Genomic DNA, 18,563 nt, shown 5'->3' with positions numbered 1-18,563 from the left:
ATATGTACATATACTTACATATAATTTATCTCATGTATGTGTGCATATATAATCTGTCTATACATTAGGTAATTCTTCCAGAAAGTTATAAAAATTTACATCCCAGTAACAGTATGTGAGAATGTGTTTGCCATTTTGTACCGAAAAACACTCTGTGCTCTAAACATGTAGATAGTTGCCAAATATATAAGTGAATATTTATTTCTGAATGCCATTTATATTGGCATAAATGAGACGGAACATGTGGTATTTGGTTTTCTGTTCTTGTGATAGTTTGCTGAAATGATGGTTTCCAGCTGCATCCATGTCCCTACTAAGGACACGAACTCATCCTTTTTTATGGCTGTATAGTATTCCATGGTGTATATGTGCCACATTTTCTTAATCCAGTCTGTCACTGATGGACATTTGGGTTGATTCCAAGTCTTTGCTATGGTGAATAGTGCCGCAATAAACATATGTGTGCATGTGTCTTTATAGCAGCGTGACTTATAATCCTTTGGGTATATACCCAGTAATGGGATGGTTGGGTCAAATAGTATTTCTAGTTCTAGATCCTTGAGGAATCGCCACACTGTCTTCCACAATGGTTGAACTAGTTTACAGTCCCACCAACAGTGTAAAAGTGTTCCTATTTCTCCACATCCTCTCCAGCACCTGTTGTTTCCTGATTTTTTTAATGATTGCCATTCTAATTGGTGTGAGATGGTATCTCATTGTGGTTTTGATTTGCATTTCTTTGATGGCGAGTGATAATGAGCATTTTTTCATTTGTCTGTTGGCTGTATGAATGTCTTCTTTTGAGAAGTGTCTGTTCATATCCTTTGCCCACTTTTTAATGGGGTTGTTTGTTTTTTTCTTGTAAATTTGTTCAAGTTCCTTATAGGTTCTGGATATTTGCCCTTTGTCAGGTGAGTAGATTGCAAAACTTTTCTCCCATTCTGTAGGTTGCCTGTTCACTCCGATGGTAGTTTCTTTTGCTGTGCAGAAGCTCTTTAGTTTAATTAGATCCCATTTGTCAGTTCTGGCTTTTGCTGCCGTTGCTTTTGGTGTTTTAGACATGAAGTCCTTGCCCAGGCCTATGTTCTGAATGGTATTACCTAGGTTTTCTTCTAGGGTTTTTATGGTATTAGGTCTAACATTTAAGTCTCTAATCCATCTTGAATTAATTTTCGTGTAAGGAGTAAGGAAAGGATCCAGTTTCAGCTTTCTACTTATGGCTAGCCAATTTCCCAGCAGCATTTATTAAATAGGGAATCCTTTCCCCATTTCTTGTTTTTGTCAGGTTTGTCAAAGATCAGATGGCTGTAGATGTGTGGTATTATTTCTGAGGGCTGTGTTCTGTTCCATTGGTCTATATCTCTGTTTTGGTACCAGTACTATGCTGTTTTGGTTACTGTAGCCTTGTAGTATAGTTTGAAGCCAGGTAGCGTGATGCCTCCAGCTTTGCTCTTTAGGCTTAGGATTGTCATGGCAATGCGGGCTCTTTTTTGGTTCCATATGAACTTTAAAGCATTTTTTTTTTTTCCAATTCTGTGAAGGAAGTCATTGGTAGCTTGATGAGGATGGCATTGAATCTATAAATTACCTTGGGCAGTATGGCCATTTTCACAATATTGATTCTTCCTATCCATGAGCATGGTATGTTGTTCCATTTGTTTGTGTCCTCTTTTATTTCACTGAGTAGTGTTTGTAGTTCTCCTTGAAGAGGTCCTTTACATCCCTTGGAAGTTGGATTCCTAGGTATTTTATTCTCTTTGAAGCTATTGTGAATGGGAGTTCATACATGATTTGGCTCTGTTTGTCTGTTACTGGTGTATAAGAATGCTTGTGATTTTTGCACATTGATTTTGTATCCTGAGACTTTGCTGAAGTTTCTTATCAGCTTAAGGAGATTGTGTGCTGAGACGATGGGGTTTTCTAAATATACAATCATGTCATCTGCAAACAGGGACAATTTGACTTCCTCTTTTCCTAATTGAATACCGTTTATTTCTTTCTCTTGCCTGATTGCCCTAGCCAGAACTTGCAACACTGTGTTGAATAGGAGTGGTGAGAGAGGGCATCCCTGTCTTGTGCCAGTTTTCAAAGGGAATGCTTCCAGTTTTTGCCCATTCAGTATGATATTGGCTATGGGTTTGTCATAAATAGCACTTATTATTTTGAAATATGTTCCATCAATACCGAATTTATTGAGAGTTTTTAGCCTGAAGGGCTGTTGAATTTTGTCAAAGGCCTTTTCTGCGTCTGTTGAGATAATCATGTGGTTTTTGTCTTTGGTTCTGTTTATATGCTGGATTACGTTTATTGATTTGCATATGTTGGACAAGCCTTGCATCCCAAGTGGGATGAAGCCCACTTGATCATGGTGGATAAGCTTTTTGATGTGCTGCTGGATTCGGTTTGCCAGTATTTTATTGAGGATTTTTGCATCAATGTTCATCAGGGATATTGATCTAAAATTCTCTTTTTTTGTTGTGTCTCTGCCAGGCTTTGGTATCAGGATGATGTTGGCCTCGTAAAATGAGTTAGGGAGGATTCCCTGTTTTTCTATTGATTGGAATAATTTCAGAAGGAATGGTACCAACTCCTCCTTGTACCTCTGGTAGAATTTGGCTGTGAATCCGTCTGGTCCTGGACTTTTTTTGGTTGGTAGGCTATTAATTACTGCCTCAATTTCGGAGCCTGCTATTGGTCTATTCAGGGATTCAACTCCTTCCTGGTTTAGTCTTGGGAGAGTGTAAGTGTCCAGGGAATTATCCATTTTTTCTAGGTTTTCTAGTTTATTTGTGTAGAGGTGTTTATAGTATTCTCTGATGGTAGTTTGTATTTCTGTGGGATCAGTGGTGATATCCCCTTTATCATTTTTTATTGCGTCTATTTGGGAATCTGATTTAATATTTAAAATAACTTTAATTTTAAATCAAATTGATTCATATTCAGTATATTAACACATATAATTTAAAAAAATGCCTCATTAATTACCACACATATCCTCATCAGCAATAGCTTTCTTCTAGCATCATATCAAGTTTTCTTCCTTTGTTTTCTTTTTCTTTATTTTTAATTTTTTTCTTTTCCTTTTTTAGAGACGTGGTCTGACTCTCTTTCCCAGGCTGGTGTGCAATGGCTCAATCACTGTTCACTGCAGCTTTGACCTCCCAGGTTCAGCTGATCCTCCCACCTCTGTCTCTTGAGTAGCTGGGACTACAGACGTGCACCAACCTGCCTAGCTAGTCTGCTAGTCTTTTTTTTTTTTTTTTTTTTTTATGGTAAGGACCGTATAATATGTTTTGGCCTTGTGTGCCCACCCAAATCTCATCTCAAATTGTAATCCCCAGGTGTTGAGGGAAGGACCTTGTGGGAGGTGATCAGATCATAGGGGCAGTTTCCCCAGTTCTCATGATAGTGAGTGAGTTCTCATGAGGTCTACTGGTTTTATAATGGTCTCTTTCCCCTTCGCTCTCTCTCTGTCTCTCTTGCTGCTTTGTAAAAAGGTGCTTCCTTCCCCTTCACCTTCTGCCAGCATGCAGAACTGTGAGGCAGTTAAACCTTCTTCCTTTATAAATTACCCAGTCTTAGGAAAGTTCTTTATAGCAGTGTGAGAACGGACTAATACATCATGTCTTGCCAGGTCGCCCAGGCTGGTCTCAGACCACTGGACTCCACTGATCCACCTGCCTTTGCCTCCCAAAGTGCTGGGATAACAGATGTGACCCACGGTGCCCGGCCAATCTTTATTTCATGTACTTAAATATATATGTGTCTTAACTCTGATTATCCCCTTTCACCTCAGTTCTTCAAAAAGCTCTTGCTATTTTCCCTTCTCAGGAACCTGGAATTGACCATATGTATTTCCCAACGTCAGAACCTCTGAGGATCATAGCCATTAGCCAAATGGGCTATATGCCCATCTATCAGTTAATTACTTGGATCAGAATGATGTGATTCATTAACTATTTTATTGAGTTCATCCTCTTTGCCAGATGCAAGCACTGGTGAAAAAACTATGAATAAAAGTTATGGGAAAAATAGATAATAAAGTGGTAACAAATACAGTGTGTTGGAAAGATAAATGTGTCTTGTGGAAAATTAATGCAGTTAAGATAGGTATGAAATGCGGATGTGAGAAGTGATTGCCTCTTTCAGGAGCTAGCTTAAGAATGTCTCTTTAAGAAGGTGACAATAAAAAACCTGAGCAAAAGGAATGTGTGAAAATTGTTAACTCTTCAGGGAGCTACAACACTCTTTGGTTAAACTTACATGAGAAATAATAATGTTGAATGGGCCCACTTCCATGTGCTTTGAATGAGTGGACTTCTCCTTCAGAGACTCATGGTCACTTTGGTCCACAACCTGTTATAAAAAGTCTCACATGCCTATTATAATGTATTGTATAAACCCACACACTTGTGATCACTTGATTATTGGCAAAGGTACCAAAAACACAATGGAGAAAGAACAGCCTCTTCAACAAATGGTGTTGGGAAAATTGTATATCCACATGCGGAAAAATAGAATTGGATCATCATCTCATACCGTATACAAACATCAACTCAATATGGACTAAAGATTTGAGTGTAAGACCTGAAACTATAAAACCACTAGATTAAAACATTGGAGAACTACTCCACAGAATTGGTTTCGACAGTGATTTCCTGGATATGGCCCCCAAAGCACAAGTGGCAAAAGCAAAAACAAACCAAAAGGGATTGTGTCAAACTAAAAAGCTTCACACAGCAAAAGAGACAATAGAGTGAAGAGACAACCCACAGATTGGGAGGACAGTTTTGCAAATTTATTTTAATATTTTAATATTTAAGGGTTTATTATCCAAAATATATTAGGAACTCACACAACTCAAAAACAAGAAAACAAATAATACCATAAAAAAATAGTTGAAGGACTTAAATAGACACTTCTCAACAGAAGACATTCAAATGACCACCAGATATATGAGAAAACGCTCATATCACTGATCATCAGGAAAACACAAATTAAAGCTACAATGAGCTATTACCTCACAATTGTCATAATGGGTTTATCAGAAAGATACAACATAACAAGTGTTGGTGAAGGGGTGGAGGAAAAGAAACCCTTGTGCACTGTTGGTTGTGATGTAAGCTAAAGCTAAAGCGATTCCTCAGAAAATTATAAATAGTATTACCATACAATCTCCATAACCAAAGAAATTGAAATCAGTATGTTGAAGAGATATCTGCACTCCTATGTTCACTGCACTGTTATTTACATTAGTAAGGATATGAAGAAACCTAGATATCCATCTTAAGATGAATGGATATAGAAAATATAGTAAGTGTTCACAATGGAATTTCATTCAGCCCTCAAAAATGGGGGAAACCTTGTCATTTTTGACAACATGGATCAACCCAAACAACAAAATACGATGTCGATAAGCTAGGCTCAAAAAAGACAAATACTAAGTGATCTCACTTATATGTGGAATCTAGAAAAGTTGAACTCAGAAGTAGAGAGTAGAATGTTGGTTACAAGAGGCAGAGGATAAGAATGTATGGGAAAAGAGTTGTTGATCAAAGAATATAAAGTTTTAGTTAGACAGGAGGAATAAGTGTTATTGATCTATTGTACGGCATGATGCCTGTAATGAATAATAGTGTGTTATATATTTCAAAATTACTCAGTGGATTTTAAAAGTTTTTACTACACAAAAAAATAAATATGGGAAGTAATGGGGTTGTTGATTAGCCTAACGTAATCATTTTACATTATAAACATATATAAAACATCATATTGTACCCCAATATATATAAAATTATTGGTCGATTCAAAAAACTTCACACATTTTCTTGTGGTAGTTTCTGCTCTGGGAGAAGTAGCAGAATGCAATTTTTCAACATCATTTTTCTGTCCTGGGCTGGGATCTTTTAGTTGAAAGAAACTCACCACCTCAATGTCATTGGCCACTTCATTAGGATGTGTCATGATAATATCCCATTCCTGTTTCCCTCTGTGATTACGCCACTGATCTGTTCTTGGAATTGGAAGGGGAATTGAGAAAGAACAATAACAGAGAAGTGTAGCATCTGGACTCCTCCCAGGAAGAGCTTCTTTTATTTATTCACTTTAAAATTGTTATTTATGTCTCTGTGTAGAGAAAGTATCTGCTTACATTTTTCCTGGCTCCGAAATGTGGCATGATCACAATTGACTTAAACTTACACTGAATACCAATCACCATATTTGTGGAGGACAATGTAATGTTTTGATATTCGTATACACTGCGTAATGATCAAGTCAGGATGATTAGTATATTCGTCACCTTAAACATTTATCATTTATTTGTGATTAGAATATTCAAAAACCTCTCTTCTAGCAATTTTGAAATATGCAATACATTATCGTTTACTCTAGTTATCCTCCTATGCCATAGAAAAACATGCCGAGAACAATTAGAGTTGTAAATAATCGTGGTTCTTTAGAGCCACCTCAAGTTTAATATCCCTCCAAGAATCAAACTAAACCTTGATATAAAACAAATGACTCCTTTAAAACTCAGAGTGTGTCTTTGGAAGTATTGGCTGTGATGTTGCCCATTTTGCCACGTGTTCAGGTATTTTCCCAGAGTTCACACCAGGTGACTGGCCAAGTAGCTGTGGATGTTAGTATTTGAGAAAATATTTCCCTGCAAGGCTTCTGCTACCTTTAGAATAAAATCCAGATTATTTGCCTTCACCTGGCCCTGAGAAGTCCCTGATCTATGTCTCCTACTCCTTTCTGCTCACTGCCTCCTATCTCAATCATCAGAGGGCTTTGTGGGTTTTATCCATCAGGTTGACATGGCCAGCCCCTTCATCATGTTAGAGGGACCTGATGACTCCGTGTGATAACTCATTTACTACTTTTCTCCCTGAATTCATCACTGCCCAGTTTGACCAGATAATATATACTAATGTTTTTATGGCTCACATCAGCATGTGGTCTCCACAAGGTAAAAGACTATACCTGTTTGTCCATAATTTTACCTGATGGAATGAGAACTACATGGGAAGAATTTACCTAATGGAACGAGAACTACATAGGAGAATTACATAGGAAGGGTCCAATAGATACCTAATTAATTTAATCAATTAACAATAAATTAATCAATAAATTATTAATTGGATTATTATTTTAATATAATAAATTAATATTATATACTATATAATATAATGGCATATAATATTGTATACTATATATAAAATAGTATAATATGCCTTACATACTGAACCCTTCCTATGTGATATGGTTCTTGTTAATTAACTTGAATGAACTTCACCAGCCTTCCAATTGCTTTTGCTGGAGAAATTCTTCCATTTGCCTTTTCTTGCAGAAATTCTGGAGCCATTTTTTATGCTCAGTGTTATATCACAATTGTGGTTTATTGTTTTTGTACAAAGCCTGATCAAATTGTTTAATTTCTCCAGAATACATGAGGATATATTATACTTTTTACTAAATAAGGACTTATAACATTGGTGATTCTTTAACATCAAAGCAGTGGTAGAATCTCCAAAAAAAGTCAAAATCAAAACACAAAAATTATTCCTAGCGGTCATATTCAGAGCAGAAAAATTTAGGTTTTCTGCTTGAATTTAGAAAAAAGGAGTAAGATGTATCACGGAGTGAGGAATGTATCTCCCTGAATGAGCGACAACCCATTTGAAGAAGTAAAAGGAAATTCGAAATAATGAACTCTAACTCTGTGTAGAGAAACTATCTGTTTATATTTTTCCTAGATCTGTAAGGTGGCATGATCACAAGTCCCTTAAACATGTGTTGCATACCAATAAACATAAATAACATACCACAAATAAATGCACCCCTCATTGCATGTCATAGTGTTTCATTCTGTGGGGATATTCAGACCAGAATGACAAGGGTCTTGTTCATACAGAGACTGGGTGACATGGAGACTAAGAGCCTCATCTCTGATTCAAAGAAAACTGGTTTCTAAGTTGTGTTCTTCCCTTCCAAGTTCTCTGAGCTAAGGCAGGATTTTTCTTGTTTCTTTGTTTTGCCTCACCAAGCGTCGAAGTGCTCACTCAACATGGAACTAATATCAGAACCCCATAGTGTTGTGAAGATTAAGTTATATATGCAGGAAATGCATTTACAGTAATTAAATATTAGTTGGCCTTCTAATCCTAATTATTATAATTTTAAAATATTCCATGAGCTTCAATTTAAAAGAAGACACAAACAGAAATGAGTGGTAATAAAATGTTATAAGCACAACAAGAGTAGAAGTGTGGGGGAAGAGATATCAGCTATGCATAAGAGAAGATGGGATGTAAATTTTGAATTATGTTTACTGATTATGTGGGATTCAGATTGATAGTCATAAGCTACGTAAAATAGAACTTTCCAGAAGTGAGAAATGCTCTGTGATAAGGTTCAGATAGGCAGGGAAATGGAGGGCTACAGAGAAACGCAGGAGGTATAGAGTGACTGTGGTAGTGAGTGTGAGTCCTAGAAACAGGTAAAGGGAGACACAATGCACACCTTAAAAACATAGGATATGAGATTAAAAAAGTAAGGTTCCAAAATTTAGATAATCTAGCAGGAATCATAGATTATAGAATGACAAGATCAACTCTATGTTTAGACAAATAACTCAAATGGCAATGAGTAGATTATATTCTAAGTAAGAACTGGACTGAAGACATGAAAACACTTAAGAAGGTAGTCAGAAATTAGAGAAAGATATTAGGAGCTTGAATTTGGGCAATAAATGAGAGAGATGTATTACTATAAGTCTCAATTTTTTCCACAAAAATAAAACCCTTCCATAACTCCAACCATTGATAGACTTGAAGTAACTTAAGTGAATTAGTAAAATAACAGTAGTAAAACTTTTGTTAAACACAATGTTTGATACAGTAACATAGGATTTCATCCTGTGCAAAGTCATGTATATATTTTACAAATCATAGCTGAAGCCTGACATCCCAATTTCCATTTTATATGTTGCATGTTGTCTCTACCCTGTCATTGTCTCCCTGCCTTTATGTAAATAATTTAAGTACAAATAACTTTGATAACTTTATTTAAATAATTTTAATTGGTATGTATACATGAATGTAAACTGTTCCTATATTCTTCTTCAGATTATTTGATCTCAGTATTTTTATTGAAATCAGCAAAATCATAACTCAGATAAGGTCTCCCTGAATAGTTTTATTAAAGAATGTTAGGATAAAATAGACTCCAGATGGCAATTACAATAAATGTGTACATTCTGAAAATGAGCCAACAGATAGAGAAACACATAACCACTACTTTAGCGTGTGAGTTTTGCTTGTTACTTTTCAGCCCATCAGCAAAACTGTATATACTAAAGACACATTTTTATACACCATACACACACACACACACACATATATAAAAAACTCTGAAAACTTTTGATTGGATACTCTAAGGCTGTGCTGTCCAACACTGTAGACACTGACGCCATGTGACTACTGGGCATTTCAAATGTGTTTTGCCCATGCTGTACTGCACTCTAGTATAAAATAAACACAAGACTTTGAATACTTGGAATGAAAACAAAGTAAAAGCACATTAATTATTTTGTGTTGTTACATGTAGAAATTATGTCAATATATGAGTATAAGCATTATTACATTAATGGTAATATATGTACAGACATGTACTATAATATATTGCATATAACATACTGACAATGTATGCTATGTAATTAACATCTATGTTGTTAAAATTAATATTAATTATAGCATTGTTTTGAATTAAACATATTATTTAAATTTATTTGACTGCTTAAATGTACCTATTAGAAAATTTTAAATTATGTTATATTTCTATTGGACAACTCTGCTCTAGGGTGTTCAAACCAACTTGGAAAGAGGAAATACGAAGGGAATAGGGAAGGCCATGATTATTCTTTCAGGAAAGAGAATATCCCAAACACTCTTGTCATGGCCCCCAGGACTTCCTTATTCCTCAGGCTGTAGATAATGGGATTGAGCATGGGGGTAAGGATGGTGTAGAAGACTGCCAGGATCTTGTCTTCAGCTGGTGAGCGGAGATTCCTTGGCTGAAGATAGGTGTAGACAAAAGGTGCATAGTAAAAGACCACAACAGTTAAATGTGTTGATATGATACTTAAGGCCTTTTTTCTCCCTTCCTTTGAGCGCATATGATAGACAGCAAATAGGACTCGGCCATAAGAAGCAGTGATGCCAATGAAAGGAAAGAGCAGATAGAGGCTTGTACTTACAAAAACCATATATTCATAGACCCAAGTATCTGTACAGGCAATAAGCAACATGGCTGGGACATCGCAGAAGAAATGGTCAATGGCCCTAGTCCTGCAGTAGGGAATATGGAGGGTAGAGACTGTGTGTACCAAGGAGTTGATGGAACCCAGTGTCCAAGAGCCTCCAATCATCTTCATACACATCATTTTACTCATGTGGAGGGGGTAATGCAGAGGATGGCAGATGGCCACATAACGGTCGTAGGCCATGGAGGTCAGCAGTAAGCCTTCAGAACCCGCCATGGTCAGGAAGAAGAAGCTTTGCACACCGCATCCCAGGAAGGAGATGCCTTTCTGGCCAGAGAGGAAGTTGTACGCCATCTTGGGGACGGTGGTGGAGATGTATATCAGGTCCATGAGGGAGAGCTGGCTGAGAAGAAAGTACATTGGTGTGTGGAGACGAGGATCCACATGGATGAGGTGAATCATGGCCAAGTTACCCACTGAGGCCAGAAAGAATATGAGGATGATAAGGCACAAGAGGAATATGCCAGTTTGATTTGGGGGAAGCAGACCCAACAAAATGAAATCATTTGAAGTGTGATTCCATTTCTCCATGAAAACTTTCTGCTGTAACTGTGTCAAAAGAGAAATAGAAACAAAAGCAAAGCAGAAACATGAAATGAAACACAACAGAAAAACAAAAAGGAACTGAGTTTTTCAATGTTTCTTTAGAATGCGTTGTTTCTCCACTAACACTGCAGGTTTTGTTGAATCAATTTCTGTATCTGAATGGAATGTTCCCTACCCAATTGTTTCTGGTAAGCATCTCAGCAAGTCACAGATACATGTGAGGTCTTTCAGTAGAAAATCTAGCCCTGTAGGCGGCAAGATAAAGAAGATAATTAAAGCATTCCTTTCTAGATAACTCCTCGCCAGTTATTGGGGGAACCACCCCCAATAATTCAACATAGCTTCTTTTCTATTTTCCCTAAGTGTCAGCTGGTCTGAGAAATAAAGGGAAAGAGTACAAAAGAGAGAAATTTTAAAGCTGGGTGTCGGGGGAGACACCACATGTCGGCAGGTTGTGTGATGCCCCTCAAGCCACAAAACCAGCAAGTTTTTATTAGTGATTTTCAAAGGGAAGAGAGTGTACAAATAGGGTGTGGGTCACAGAGATCACATGCTTCACAAGGCAATAAAATATCACAAAGCAAATGGGGGCAGAGCGAGATCACAGGACTGGGGCGAAATTAAAATTGCTAATGAAGTTTTGGGAATGCATTGTCATTGATAACATCTTATCAGGAGACAGGGTTTGAGAGCAGACAACCTGTCTGACTAAAATTTACTAGGCAGGAATTTCCTCATCCGAATAGGCCTGGGAGCACTACAGGAGACTGGGGCTTATTTCATCCCTTATCTGCAACCATAAAAGACAGACATACCTAGAGTGGACATTTTAGAGACCTCCCCCTAGGAATGTGTTCTCTTTCTCTGGGCTGTTCCTTGCTGAGAAAAACAATTCAGTGATATTTCTCCTATTCACTTTTGTAAGAAGAGAAATATGGCTCTGTTCCGCCCGGCTCTCAGGCATTCAGACCTAATGGTTATCTCCCTTGTTCCCTGAACATCGCTGTTATCCTGTTCTTTTTTCAAGGTGTGCCCGTATTTCATATTGTTTAAACACACAGGCTTTATGAACAATTTGTGCAGTTAACACAATCATCACAGGATCCTGAGGTGACATACATCCTCAGCTTACAAAGATGACGGGATTAAGAAATTAAAGACAGGCATAGGAAATCACAAGAGTATTGACTGGGGAAATGATAAATGTCCATGAAATCTTCACAATTTATGTTCAGAGATTGCATTAAAGACAGGTGTAAGAAATTATAAAAGTATTAATTTGGGGAACTGATAAATGTCCATGAAATCTTCACAATTTATGTTCTTCTGCAATGGCTTCAGCTGGTCCCTCTGTTCGGGGTCCCTGACTTTCCGCAACAACCAGTCATATCACTTATGAGTTATTGGCAAGTCACAGGAACTGAGGAAGGCAGGAATACCTACATTCCCCAATGTTTTTATCTAATAGGGCATAATTACAATAGAAACTGTCATGTATGACTCAGAAACTTTCTATATGCTTAAATTATAAGTACTGAATTACCTAGCCCTCTTCTTCATCTTTAATTTCTGGTCATTCCTCCCCAGCTGACACTATTCCAGCAAGATAAATCTCAATCCTCTCCTTGATACTCTGCTTTTCATGTTCCTGACAGGCACTTCTGTGCCTTTCCTGAAAATGTACCCACAATGCAAATCGCTTCTTGAACTATAAAGGTTTTGTAAGTCTGATAAGATTCACATTAATTTTAAAATATTATTTAAACATTCTCTCTTCCCTAATAAGGTTTTCAGATGTTGAAGACCTACAGAACTCAATATCAAATGCATGGATATTTGCATACAATATTCTTTTCTTCATGTAAGTAAATTATACATAGTAAACCTCACAGATTGCATAGTAGGTTTATTTTTTTTTTTTTAAATTGTATTTGCCACAGCTGGAAGCAAAAAGTAGTGTCATAATGGAAATATAACAGATCAGTAAATTATATAACATATATATACACACACACACACACACATGTATGTGTGTATGTACATATCTACCTATCTATTTTCTATTTATCTATACTATATATAGGAGTCTTTGAGGTACCATAAATTATTTCAACTCTTCTTCACGTTATTTATTACAACCTTTCCACAACATAAATTCTGTGAATTTAGGCATTTTATCTTCAGTTTTCAAGTATTTAAAGTCGTATTTATAGATGTAGATAATAACCTTCTCAAATACTGTTAGTGATAGAATCACATTTTGATCCTGTGTAGCAGCTTCAAATTTTTAGTCATTTCAGTACCCCCAATTTAATAATTATATGGTAAATGCCTTCCTGTGTGTAAAACACTTCAGTCAACTTAAATTCTGTAATTATTGCTGTGCTGCAAAAGATCAAGCCTACTTAAATTTTCAGACTTGTTTGAAGCATACGGAGATTAGAGAGGATGTTCACTCTTTGTTCTTGTAGTCTGATTTTCAGTACCATAGATGACAGTAGAATCAAGCACCTGCAAATCTATTCAACTGGAAAAGCCAGTGTGAGTAGGAGGACATTTGTGATTTATGACTTAAGTATGTCTTCCTTTCTGAATTCCTTTACTTAATCCAGGTTTAAATCCAGGGGAAGAAATGTGGCAGCAGGATCCCATGAGGTGTGTCCAATACCAAGGCCTGAACAAGCTGACTTGGGTCTAAGTTTATGTGTTCCATCCTGGAGTTGTTTTGAAGGGAGACATTTTGATTCTTTCTTGCATAGACCACAGCCTCCGAGTATGATAAAGATTGTTTTATGGCACTTATTACAATAACGATTTTGTTTCCAAAAATGGAAAGGTGGCATGTTGTTGGGCAATGGAAGAGAATAGCTACTTTTAGGATCCTGTGAATCTAGAACTTGAAACTTTTAGGTCATGAAATATTGGAGTTTGAGTTTAGGATCTATTTCCATTGTTGTCCAGCAGCTTTCCTTATTAGACATGGGACCTTATTTAATGCAACGGAATTACAGGAAGCATCACTCTGTTGGTTACATTATTGCTGGGTAAATATTGTTCCTGTAGCTACCAAGTGAGTCTAAGATTAGTGACTGCCTTGGTCATTCTTGTTGATTTAAAGAATGGCACTGAGACAAATTAATATAGAAAGTGCATCTGGGCCAAGTTTGAGGGCTGCAGCCCAGAAACACTTCCTTGGGAAGTACCCTGGAGAACAAAGAAGAGACCCAAGTTTCTAAGGTAAAGAAAGGGAGGAATCAGGAGAGGAGACAAATTCTAAACTTGTTAGTCAGAAAGTCTCACTGATTTCAGAAACAACATTGATCAGTGATTGGTTATGCATTATTTAACTATAGGATATGTGGTATAGGGCATTGATAGGTTAATTCATGGCTAGTGGACACAAGTCGGTCTACAGCCCCCATAGCACATAGCTTCAGAAGACGATTACCTTGCTCAAGGAAGAGTGAGATGTGACTGCGGCCACATTTTCAATGTCTCTCTGGGCCTGATAGTTTAAAGGGGGCTTGCATTCCTCAGGAAAAAAAATTTTTTTCTTTCTCATTCTAAAAGATACATTGATGAAATTTATAGAGTTAAAAAAAAGCCCTCATTTCATAGGAACTAATAGCATAAATGTAGCAACTGTAGGGTCCTGAATTTATTTTGCAAATGTTATGAATAGTTAACTCATAACATTTTTAAAACTCCTTTAGAGAATCAGCAGGAGACCAATAGCATATTGTCATAGACTCAGCTACCTCAACGTCAACAATGTATAGGGCAGCTGTAAAGAGAATTCAGAGTTCTGTGTGTTCAGCACATAGCAGGTCCTTAGTGTCACTGTAATTTGCCCAGTCCCTGTGTAAACTATGGAGAGTCCTCAGACCCAGAGAAATTGTCTTTATTAATGTCACATTGTTTGAGAGCTACACATAGTGCAACACTAACAAGTACATGTTGCCTTGTTTTACATTTTTACATTTACATTTGCTTTTCCAATTTGTTGTGGAACTGTCTATTCCCTGTGCAGCAGAGAGTTTCCTTATGATGGGAAAACAACATTTCCAAAATAGCTTTCTAGGTTAAAACAAACCCAAATCAACTCATATTAATTCTATTACTATGACTCACCTTGTCCAAAGTTCTTCAGTTTGTTTAGTGGGAGAAAAAGCAGTTTTATAGTGACACCATCCTCTGCTAACATTCCATATATTACAGAAAACATGTAAACCTCAAACTGTGTTCTGATAGTCTATCAGACTTTCAGTAACATTATGTCACTGATCAATAGTCCCTGCATTAAACCAGAACTCTTTCTGAAATGAGAATCTCTTCTTTATGTGCCAAAATTTATGAGGAAGAAATAGCAGATAACACTTTATAATATTCGTTCCTTACAGCTCCTGCAGCTAGTCATCCTCTTTACGGTGAAATCAGAAAACAACTTCACCAACTCTTGTGAAATATTTTTCTGTTTGCATAAGTAGTGCTTAGATAAGACCTCTTCCTTTTCTATTACCTCGTTTCAGTGAAAACAGAATAAGACATTTTATACTTAATTTCCTCAGGTTCTACCATCAGAAGACAGAAGGATGAACTGCTATACTTCATATGTAGAACCTTAAGTCACTAACCCTTAGATATTCCTCTTTCTCCTCTAATTGATCTCCAGTGTCCAAGTCCATGGGGGCCAAAACCTTGGTCACTTCACTTCACTTTGCTGATTTCAGGATCAACTCAGTTATGAATTAGGGCAAATCAACCAACGCAATCAACTTTGCTGCATTCAGCTGTTACTAAGAATCAGACTGAAGAGGGGTGTATTTAATATTCCAGAACATGACCTCAGAACTGTAAGAGATGTTAAATTATGTTTATGGAAATTATCTCATTTTGTAAGTTAGAGAATTCTTTTTTTACTCAGAATATTTAGCACCTGCTTTTTGTAAGTTAGAGAATAATTGGCTAAATAATTTAAGAAACCTAAATGATTGTTCCTAAATGAAGACATTTTTAGACATGTTAAGGTCTCAAACACACATACCCACACCCACACACAGACATTTAATCACAGACAGTTATCATTTGAAATAAGTATGATATATCTGGAAAAAAATGTGATCTATTCTTTTGTTTGTGTTAAACTTAGTAGGAAATTAAATACATGATTTATGCTGGTGTCACTCTGTATTTCTTTCTCTATAATCATAACTTGTGTTTCCTCAAATCAGATTGGCTTTCTTATGCTCAGTTTACATGAAGCATAATGTCTACTGGTTAAATTTTAGGCTGGACTACGTGACTGCTTCTTCCAAATGATAAAACTTTAAGTATGTATAAACATGTGAACAGATTTTTGGAAAACATAAGGATTTTCTAAAATCTATAGATCCAAAAAACTGAAAGCCTTAAGACAAAATCCTGAGGACAGTATGGTCTCTGATTAATCTTCAAGCTTATAGAAAAGAGATGGATGTAGAGTGTATGTTACATTTTTTTCGCCAACATTTAGCATTCTTAACAAGGTATCATTGGAGCTAGATGGGTGAGAAATGAACTTTACCTTGGCAAAGAGTTGCATATGTGGGGAATGAGCTACAGGATAGGTGACACATGTTTTCTCCACTTTCAAACATGGAATTAAGAAACTCATTACTGGAGCATTCCTCTTTGCATACAATGGCAGATTTCACCCAAAATTGAAATACCCCTGGGTAAATTAGAAGATACACTTTCTATAATCATTCCATCATCATGGGAGTGTTGGCCAAGAGACATTAAGAAGAGTTGCAGAAATTTCAGGTGCTTCATGATAGTGGACATAAGGCATTAGAAGTAAGATGATGAGGGAGGTAAGACATAAATCGTGGATTGCTTCAAATTTCTGAAGAAAAAATATAGGTATTATTGTGTAGATGATATGAACTTTCAAAAATCTAAAAGCCAGGATGAAAAACAGAGAAAGATAATTTGTGCATAGTTGAAAATATTTTTACATCAAAGGCCACTAAAAAAGTAAATCATTCTTATAAAAAGTAATTAATGAGACCTAAAATGGGCCAGGAGGTCTGCTAAGAATTGAGGATTCAGTAGGACATGGGATTAAAATAATAAAGTAAGTCATTAATTAAAAGAACAAAACCAGAAGAATGATATGACTCCAGAGAGTGGGCAAAAGTTAAAACTTCAGATACACATTTTGAGTTGTCAGCAATATTTATTGATTTTGTAAATTTATTTATGATCAGCTCATGCAAGGCACCACTGACCTTAAGTCTGAATCTATGTGTGTCATGAAATTTTACAAGACCATGGATCAAAACAGTCAAGACTGGCCAGATGGGGTGGCTCACGCCTATAATCCCTGCACTTTGGGAGTCTGAGGCAGGCAGATCACTTGAAGTCAGGAGCTCAAGACCAGCCTGACAAACATGGTGAAACCCTGCCTCTAATAAAATACAAAAATTAGCCTAACGTGGTAGTGCCACCTGTAGTATCAGCTACTTGGAGGCTGAAGCTTGAGAATTGCTTGAACCTGGGAGGCTGAGGTTGCAGTGAGCTGAGATCATGCCCCAGCACTCCATCCTGGGCGACAGAGCAAGTCTCTGTCTCAAAAACTAAAAAAAACCCAGACAGGACTAATTACAAATACATCTGTAAACCTCATTAAGGTTCTTATCTTTTCTAACTCTTAAAGTTATAGCACACCACTGTTATTCAAAGGAATTAAAATAAGATTAAAGGATCTCTTATTTATGAAGAATCCCAATATTCACAAATATTAAAATAAAAAATCATTTATATTTTGTCAATGACATACTTTTACATTTATTTTACAAAAGGGAAAATCTTAGCTCATTTTATTTAAACTTAAGTAGTTGTTAATAAGATGGAAAATAATTTTTCAACGTTTGTTATTTGTTTTGATGATCATTCCGTTTATTGAAAGACAGAAACCTGGACTGATGTATTCATAAATTTTATAATTTACATATTAATCTTTGCATGTATATATGTATGTATTTATGTTGAGGGAAATTTTACACATACAGGAGGTGCACAAATAACTATATTGTAACCATTTAAAAACCACTATCAAAATATAAATAAATAAGATCAACACCTACTATTCCCCACATATAGAATTAATAAATTATAATTGAATTTCTACAAGTTACTGAAACAGGTAAATGTAAAATATATCCTTAAAGACACATGGTTGATGCTGACTAAATGATACTTCTATTTTTTACATTTAAAATATAGCATTTTAAATTACAGACATATGAGTTTGTGACAATATTTCATTAATTGTTATTTTTGAAAGTCTTAGAATTATACATTTTATTTTCTGTAAGTTTAATCTAATTAAGAAAAGCATTAGACAGAAAATTAAGTTCCATAGTTCATTATTTCACTCAAATATTCAACCAGCATTATTGAGCAACTGCTATGCACTAGGCTGTGTTCCATACAGTTGATTACACCAGTGAGCAGAACAAGGATCTCTCATTGTGAAGTGAAAATTCTGTCATAGAATGAAAATAAACAGTAAATACAACCAATGTGCTTATTATTTCACGTACTAGAAAGTGAAAAGTGGTAAACAAAAATGTGAAAATGAAGCAGAGTAAGGAGAACCAGAAAACGGGTTCAAGTGGGAGCTTTACAATTTTTTAAAAGAGTGTACCTA

The 18,563-nt window shown here is 36.2% G+C and overlaps 2 protein-coding genes across 3 annotated transcripts in view; one reads left to right on the top strand and one right to left on the bottom strand.

The window, feature by feature from the left end:
- The window catches only part of LOC105474765 (olfactory receptor 2L8), a 240,005-nt gene that overhangs the window by 73,423 nt on the left and 148,019 nt on the right, over window positions 1-18,563 (top strand). The window lies entirely within an intron of this gene.
- On the bottom strand, window positions 9,917-10,855 carry LOC105474770 (olfactory receptor 2L13-like). Its single transcript, XM_011729604.3, has one exon. The coding sequence runs from the start codon at window positions 10,853-10,855 to the stop codon at window positions 9,917-9,919; it is 939 nt and encodes a 312-aa protein (XP_011727906.2).

Source organism: Macaca nemestrina, chromosome 1 (assembly GCF_043159975.1).
Source record: "Macaca nemestrina isolate mMacNem1 chromosome 1, mMacNem.hap1, whole genome shotgun sequence".
Lineage (NCBI taxonomy): Eukaryota > Metazoa > Chordata > Mammalia > Primates > Cercopithecidae > Macaca > Macaca nemestrina.
The sequence above is the reverse complement of the archived record's forward strand: the minus strand, read 5'-3'. Positions and strand labels throughout refer to the sequence as shown.

What these genes read in the sequence shown, in the direction of transcription:
- LOC105474770 (XM_011729604.3), bottom strand. Translation starts at nt 10,855, where the DNA reads ATGGAGAAATGGAATCACACTTCAAATGATTTCATTTTGTTGGGTCTG.